This window comes from Hyla sarda, chromosome 2 (assembly GCF_029499605.1).
Source record: "Hyla sarda isolate aHylSar1 chromosome 2, aHylSar1.hap1, whole genome shotgun sequence".
Lineage (NCBI taxonomy): Eukaryota > Metazoa > Chordata > Amphibia > Anura > Hylidae > Hyla > Hyla sarda.
In genome coordinates, this window is record NC_079190.1 from 400634241 (window position 1) to 400643242 (window position 9002).

Consider the following 9002-nt stretch of genomic DNA (forward strand, 5'->3'; position numbering starts at 1 on the left):
GGTGGATATAGACTGGGGGGTGATGACGACGGGGGTCTGGATGATGACGGGCGGGGGGTCGACAGGGGATGATAACAGGGGGATGATGTATTTTTCCCCCTAGGCTTATACTAGAGTCAATAAGTTTTCCCAGGTTTTGGGGGTTAAAGTAGTGGCCTCGGCTTATATTCGGGTCGGCTAATACTCGAGTATATACGGTAACCAAATATGCACAATTTTGGACTTTGGTATTTTTTTTTACGTGTGCGCCATCGACCATGCGGTTTAGCTAACCTTATATTGTAATAGTTTGGACATTTTCAGACGCGGCGGTACCACATTTTTTAATTTATAAAAAGGAAAAGGGGGGTGATTCTAACTTTTATTGGGGGGAGCTTATTCACATTTAGAGGAATTTACTCAAGAGGAATTTACTCAAGTAATTCCTCTTGAATTCTCCGCTTAAAAATAATTAACATCTGCTTTGCCATTGACTTCAATGTATTTTACTCTGCACTGTTCACACTGCGTAAATTCCACTCGCGGAATTCTGTTCTGCTAGAAGAAAGAATTTCTGCTTGCAATCATTTCCACACGGAAGTTTCCTCCTATATTCGGCACGGGGGGGAAAAACGTAAATTCTGTGGCTGAATTTTTACGTGAGGATTCCTTTTTTTTTTTTTTTTTTGAGCAGGCATGGAGCAGTAGATCGCCAATGAGATGACGAGGAGGCAGGTGAGGACTCTGCCATCGTCCAGTATGCTGATTAGGACATCGCGATTCTGTAGGGATAGTGCCGATCAGCTCCGCTGAGCTGCCGGGATAGTTTTATTTTCACTTTAGACGCCACAATCAACTTTGATCACAGAGTCTAAAGGGTTAATGCAGGGCATCGGCCCGATCAGCAGTGCCCAACATTAGCCGTGTGTCCTGCCTGCCCATAGCAACCAGGACCCATGGGGTTTAACCCATTCTCCGCTCGTGAGAACGGTTTAAACCCGTTAGCGGGAATCGGGGACGTAGAGGTACGCCCTGAGTCATTAAGGACTCTGAAATGGGGGTGTACCTGTACGCCCTGCGTCCTTAACTGGTTAATGTTATGACACCATAAATCAAAATAAAAAAAATTGTTACAATAGTGGAAAACAGAACTAGTGATGAGTGTTTGATTTCCTAGAGAATACTTTGGTTATAGGTGAAAATTTGTGTTATAATACTGTAAATGTACCCGCCATGGTCTAGCTATATCCCTTGCCAGTGTAGATAACCAAGCTCTTATCTAATACTGACATTTTTTGCAAAACACTAAATTGTTTCTTAGATCTTGTCTCCTAATTTGTCATATCAAATCTTAGATATATGTTAAACCTCATATGGCCAACAGAAGGCCACATTTTGAGTCAATATCTATGATATGCTGTTGCTATGAAGTATCTTATATGTGCTGAGGAAATAAAGCTTCATGTGGTTACATTTTCAGAGCAGTGCTTTATAACGTGGTCGTGCAGCCTTACAAAATCCTCCATCACAATTTGTCTTCTTGAACTCCATTAATCTCAGCTGAACTGTCCTGGGCATTTTTGTTCTACATAGTGCTCTTCCTTAAAGCATTTTTGCTCACATTTTGTTCATTTAGAGAGATTTTCTTGCAATTTTGATATGACCCTGTGAATGCCATTTAACATATACCCTGAAACAGTTTGGTAGTGTTATTACTGTTTGTCTTTGCAATGTCCAATTTTCTAAGTGTATTCAGGCCTGAATATTTCAGTAGTTGAAACCTATTGTTACTTTCCATTGTAGAGCAGATTTAACATTGCCTACAGATCTTGCTTGTTCCTTTTTGTACATTGTTCTTTTTTAAATATTAGACTTTTACATATACAAGAAATGTAAATATATTAATAGAATTGATTAATTGTTGACATTTCTTAATTACACCTTTCATTGATAAGACAGTTTTAAAGGACAGTTTTTGTGTTTGCACACAAGTATTCATTTTATGCTGTCTTTATCTCTGTTTCTTTTTCTGCATATATTTTTGTAGAGGAAAAGTGTATTGATTTTAGTGTATTGATTTTGTTGGCAAAGTAGGTTTTGTTAAATGTAAAGTTAAATTTGAATCACACCTTGTGGTGTTTGTCATGTGATGGTGTGTGGCAATAATGCATAAACACTACATAAGGCATTTACAGCATGCATGTGCACAATTTGTGTTGGAACTGATGCTGCTGGAACTTAAATAGCAATTCCTTAAATAGCAATTTCTTATTCACCATTCTGTGGAAAAGCTGGAATGCTGATTATGTCCTGTGTGACTACAGTGGCACTGAGCTTATTCTTGCTTTTCTTACTTTTTTTTCTGAAGATGCCTTAAAAAGTACCAGTCACCAAATAAACATTTCTAAACTATCTTAGGCTATGTTCCCTAACTACTTCTTACACTCCTCCCACCCTAAAAAAAAAAAAAGTTTCTGAGCTTTAAAAAGCTCTGAATCTTACTTTTATTCTTGCTCACATAGTGCAATCTCCCAGCAGTAGAAAGTTGGAGTTTCGAAGCAGGCATGACATTACTGAAGCCTGCTGGAGGACCACTTCTGCCCTCACATGGTTGCTGTGATGAAAAGAAGACCCCAGGCTCTGTGTATCTTTCAGTGAGATTCTTTGCAGATTTCAATGAGGCTCTTTGCAGCTTTCAGTGAGTCTCTGTGCAGCTATCAATCAAGCTCAGTGCAGAGAAGCATTTCCTGAGTTTGGTCTTCTGCCAGGCCGGGAGGAGACCAAACTCACTGTATTAATTGTGGCAGGGAACAGAACAGAGCCACCTTGTGGCCGTTTTTTCTATTACATTTTAAACGTATTTATATTGATAAATTTAAAAGCAAGTAAATGGGCAAGGGTCTACTAATTACTCAAGGGACACTATATTAAGTTTTATTTGGTGACAGGTACTCTTTAAAGATGTGGCAGTTTAGTGTTTCTGTACCTGCCGAGCAGACAGGCTTATTCTTTGGATGATGTAGCAGATGTTCTATATGCCTCACCCTGCTGCTCTCCCTTCCCTGTCACAGCTTGGAACTTCACACACTAAGTAAGAGAACATTGCAGCTGCATCCCCCTCCACTCCCCTGCTTGTATGGTACTATTTACAGATTTACACTAGACGGATGCCTTGGTGTCTGGAGAGTTTTCTGATATTTACAGATATCCTTGGAGCAGGGAAAGGGAGTGTGTATGGATTGAGATGATTTTTAAATAGTCAATGCTGTTTCAAACAACTTCCATACATTTAATAACCAATGTGATTTCTAACATTTGTGAAGCGTTCTATTAACAAAAAAATTCCAGAAAAACAGCTCTAAAATCTTAAACATTAAATAAATGCTTTCTTTGCAATCAGCTGTCCACTGCCTATTGTCAATGGAACTTTGTCTCTAGTAACAGACATGCGAGGAGAAATGACAGAAATGGGTTTACCATATGCTCTTTGCATGAAATCGAGAGCCCCATCTGTGTACCTGCAATTGTTGAGCCAGTCTATCTTTAAAGGGAACCAGTCATCAGATTTTACACTGTATATCCTCACCATCCCCAGGGGACGCTCCTGCCCCCAGGGATGGTGAAGATATGAAGTTACAAACTGGTCCCCGCCAGCCTCGCAAGTAGTCCGCTGGGCGGGGAGCTCCTCTTACCTAATCCGTTGTTCGTCCGGCAGTGACGCCCCCTCAGCTTGATTGATGGGCCGCATCATCGCTCTGCTCCATCTGTTAAGTGAACAAAGCAATGACGCAGCCCGTCAATCAAGCCGAGGGGGCGCCGCTGCCGGCTGAAGACACGGGAGTAGGTGAGAAGAGCTCCCCGCCCAGTGGACTACTTGCGGGGATTAGTATATAACTTCATATCTTCACCATCCCTGGCAGCAGGAGTGTCCTCTGGAAATGGTGAGGATAAAGGTTTTACTCTATAGAACGCTTTGCCAAGCGTTATATAGGGTAAAATCTGATGAGTGGTTCCCTTTAAAGAGGATTTGTCCCTTTCTTTGCTGTGATCCTGCTGCTATTTTCCCCTTTTTTATCACTTGGAACCTTGCAAATGCATTGCATCTAAAACCCTCTTCTTCCTCCTACATGCCATATAGCACTGTACTGTGTAAATAATCAGCCCAGAACAGTGCAAGCCCTTTTAAGTTCAGTGCAAGTTCTCAAGAACTTTGTCATGGACTAGCAGAGAAGAGTATATTGTGCTGTGATTGGCTAGAGAAGTGATTGTGCTACTTGTGAACAGCCTAGCTCTGAACATTCTAAAAGGGCTATTTAGAAAAACTGCTCAAAAACAGCTCCACACTTTCACAGTTCCACACCTCATTTTGTGTTTTGCATTGCAGCACAGTTACATTGAAGTTGAATGGAGCAGCAATTGTAATACCACCCACAACCTGAAGACAGGTGTAAAACACTATCTTTTCATTTACTGGATAACTCCTTAACGACGCAGGACGTATATTTACGTCCTGCGCCAGCTTCCGCGATATAACGCAGAGTCACGCGGTGACCCAGCGTCATATCGGGTCGGTCCCAGCGGCCATCAATGGCCGGGACCCGTGACTAATACAGGACATCACTGATCGTGGTGATGCCCTGTATTAACCCTTCAGACACACCGATCAAAGTTGACTGCTGCGTCTGAAGTGAAACTGAAAGTATCCCGGCAGCTCAGTCGGGCTGTTCGGGACCGCCGCGATGAAATTGCTGCGTCCCGAACAGCTTACAGGACACCGGGAGGATTTCTACCTGCCTCCTCGGTGTCCGATTGGCGAATGACTGCTCCATGCCTGAGATCCAGCAGGAGCAGTCAATCACCAAGAACACTGATCTTTGGCATGTTAATACATGCCAGTGATCAGTGTAAAAGATCAGGTGTGTTTAGTGTTATAGCCCCCTATAGGGGCTATAACACTGCAAAAAAAAAGAAAAAGTGTTAATATATGTGATTTAACCCCTTCCCTAATAAAAGTTTGAATCGCCCCCCTTTTCCCATAAAAAAAGGGTAAATACAAATAAATGTGTTATAGCTGCGTGCATAAATGTCCGAACTATAAAAATATATAGTTAATTAAACCGCATGGTCAATGGCGTACACGTTAAAAAAAAAAAAAAAAATCCAAAGTCTAAAATAGCATATTTTTGGTCCCTTTTTTATACCATTAAAAAATTTATAAAAAGCTATCAAAAAGTCCGGACAAAACAAAAATGATTAAAACTTCAGATCACGGCGCAAGAAATGAGCCCTCAAACCGCCCCATAAGCGGAAAAATAAAAAAGTTATAGGGGTCAGAAGATGACATTTTTAAATGTATAAATTTTCCTGCATGTAGTTATGATTTTTTCCAGAAGTACGACAAAATCAAACCTATATAAGTAGGGTATCATTTTAACCTTATGGACATACAGAATAAAGATAAGGTGTAATTTTTACCGAAAAATGCACTGCGTAGAAACGGAAGCCTCCAAAATTTACAAAATGGCGTTTTTTCTTCAATTTTGTCGCACAATGATTTTTTTTTTCGGTTTGCCGTGGATTTTTGGGTAAAATGACTGTCACTGCAAAGTATAATTCGTGGCGCAAAAAATAAGCCATAATATGGATTTTTAGGTGGTAAATTGAAAGGGTTATGATTTTTAAAAGGTGAGGAGGAAAAAACAAAAATGCAAAAACTGAAAAACGCTGAGTCCTTAACCCCTTAAGGACGCAGGACGTAAATGTACGTCCTGGTGAGGTGGTACTTAACGCACCAGGACGTACATTTACGTCCTAAGCATAACCGCGGGCATCGGAGCGATGCCCGTGTCATGCGCGGCTGATCCCGGCTGCTGATCGCAGCCAGGGACCCGCCGGCAATGGCCGACGCCCGCGATCTCGCGGGCGTCCGCCATTAACCCCTCAGGTGCCGGGATCAATACAGATCCCTGCATCTGCGGCAGTTCGCGATTAAAATGAACGATCGGATCGCCCGCAGCGCTGCTGCGGGGATCCGATCATTCATAACGCCGCACGGAGGTCCCCTCTCCTTCCTCCATGCGGCTCCCGGCGTCTCCTGCTCTGGTCTGTGATCGAGCAGACCAGAGCAGGAGATGACCGATAATACTGATCTGTTCTATGTCCTATACATAGAACAGATCAGTATTAGCAATCATGGTATTGCTATGAATAGTCCCCTATGGGGACTATTCAAGTGTAAAAAAAATGTAAAAGTAAAAAAAAAGTGAAAAATCCCCTCCCCCAATAAAAAAGTAAAACGTCCGTTTTTTCCTATTTTACCCCCAAAAAGCGTAAAAAACATTTTTTATAGACATATTTGGTATCGCCGCGTGCGTAAATGTCCGAACTATTAAAATAAAATGTTAATGATCCTGTACGGTGAACGGCGTGAACGAAAAAAAATTAAACAAGTCCAAAATTCCTACTTTTTTAATACATTTTATTTAAAAAAAATTTATAAAAAATGTATTAAAAGTTTTTTATATACAAATGTGGTATCAAAAAAAAGTACAGATCATGGCGCAAAAAATGAGCCCCCATACCGCCGCTTATACGGAAAAATAAAAAAGTTATAGGTCATCAAAATAAAGGGATTATAAACGTACTAATTTGGTTAAAAAGTTTGTGATTTTTTTTTAAGCGCAACAATAATATAAAAGTATATAATAATGGGTATCATTTTAATCGTATTGACCCTCAGAATAAAGAACACACGTCATTTTTACCAGAAATTGTACGGCGTGAAAACAAAACCTTCCAAAATTAGCAAAATTGCGTTTTTCGTTTTATTTCCCCACAAAAATAGTGTTTTTTGGTTGCGCCATACATTTTATGATATAATGAGTGATGTCATTACAAAGGACAACTGGTCGCGCAAAAAACAAGCCCTCATACTAGTCTGTGGATGAAAATATAAAAGAGTTATGATTTTTAGAAGGCGAGGAGGAAAAAATGAAAACGTAAAAATTAAATTGTCTGAGTCCTTCAGGCCAAAATGGGCTGAGTCCTTAAGGGGTTAAGGGATAAAAGGGGTTATCCAGCATAAAGTGATTTTAGTACGTACCTGGCAGACAGTAATGGACATGCTTAGGAAGGATCTGCGCTTGTCTTGGGCTAAATGGCTATGTTGTGAGATTACCATAAATAACACTGTGGCTAGCTTTTTGTGAACTGGTATTTCCTGTTTTCAGTTTTCTTGTTTGCCTACAAATCCCGTTATACCATTTTCCTCCTTCCCACACATCAGTTACCCCACCCATTGAAACCTAAATGAGCTGCAGAGCTGTGGTTTTCAATCAGGGTGTCTCCAGCTGTTGCATTACTTGCAGATTGCTCTCTCCACCTATTTAAGCAGACAGGCTCCCTGTCATCAGCTGACTAGTGAGTCAGGTCTCGACCGCATTGCAAGCTGGGAAAAATCTGAGACAGCAGTCATTTTGTATGCTGGTAAAAATAAATATTGAGATGAAAATCACATAAGAATTGTGAGAAAACCGTCGCACACAGGTACAGACACTATATTATGAACTACACTAACTTTACAGCCCCTGTAGCATAGTCAAATAAAAAAATCCTGGAATACCCCTTTAAGGTTGCAATTTTTTCAGAGTTACAACTTTTGACAGTTTTCAGCATGCAGACCTGCTTTTAAAGATGTTTTGTGTGGTGTCCCATAAGGAGATCTCTTACACTTTGTGACTGAGAATTTGTTTTCTATTGTTGCAGGTTACTTGAAAAAGCACTATCAAGATGCTGAAGCTGCATACAAGAAGTTAAAGAATACTGCTGACCAAATTCTATCACGTAGTGGATACTCTGAAGTAAATCTGAGCAAGCTTTTCCAGACCCTCACTGTAATTAAATAAAACATGTTCCTTCTAAGTGTCTTCAAGTGTAAAGACTTGCCTTCACTTTGTATGTTTTCAATGAGATATGGTTGACTAATAATTTTAAGTTAAACATCCTTTGTAATCAATATGTTATGTAAAAATTGCATGGCTTCATAGTTGGCTGTTTTTATACAAATACATTTGTCTGTCACAACATATTGTATTTTCCTTTGTAAAATTCCTTGAAGACCTGAAAGATAAAAGGACTGCTAGATTAATTGAATAATTTCCAGTGAGCGCTGCTGTAGTGTAAGTGATCCTAGACATTAGTGTTCAGTATTTAGTGGAGGTGCTTTCAGAAAACAAGGTTGCAGAAGGTCTAGGTGGGAGCACTAATGTTTTGCCTTTTCACAATTTTTTCAGCTTCTCATCACAAACATGGTAATTAATAAAATTACTCAATAGAGTTATGTCGAAAATGTTATTTTTAAATATGGAGGTGTAAAACAGACTAGAAGTAAATTGCAATTTTGTACTTTCCATGCATATTTTCTTTTATTATAGATTACATTTCATTGCTGTAGTTCAGTTAAATGTTTTTCTTTTCCCCCGAAAACAATTTTTTCTCAATAAGTATAGTTCGTTTCATGTACTTGTGCATCACTACTTCACAGAATCTATGGGAACTTGTGTTGCCTATAGCAATGATTAAAAGTGTGTCCTTTCCCAATATGTTTTAGGAAATAAGAATATAAAGTTTGAACAAAAAGGACATGGTCTTAGACAGGTTTCGATAAATACACAAGGTCTCTTGTTTTTAATACGTGTTTAAAATTTTTGTAAGTTTAGTAATTGCCTAAAAATAAAATTGTACATTTTTATATGAGCAAATAAAGTATTGTTAAAAAAATTCCTTGTAGCTTACTTAGTGCAAAATTGTGTTTTGTTTACCCCTGTTAATGGAAAGTCATTTCAAATTAATATTTACAGTGTGCCATACCTTACCATACTGGTAAAAACAAAAAAGCTAAAAATTGCATGAGGGAGGTATGGATAATTCTTAATCTTTAAAACTCTCTAAATGCTCACATCATTCAGGGGACATATTTAAAACCTAGGGATATTTTTTAGCTACTTTTACTCTGTTTCATGCTA

General features: G+C 39.3%; 1 protein-coding gene across 1 annotated transcript in view; it reads left to right on the forward strand.

Moving 5' to 3' along the window:
• The window catches only part of POLA1 (DNA polymerase alpha 1, catalytic subunit), a gene marked incomplete in the record, with an annotated part of 464240 nt that extends 455474 nt beyond the window's left edge, over positions 1-8766 (forward strand). Inside the window, 1 exon segment of the mRNA XM_056558791.1 lies at positions 7744-8766. Coding sequence (XP_056414766.1) covers positions 7744-7883 — 140 coding nt within the window.
• Positions 8767-9002: the final 236 nt, after the last annotated feature.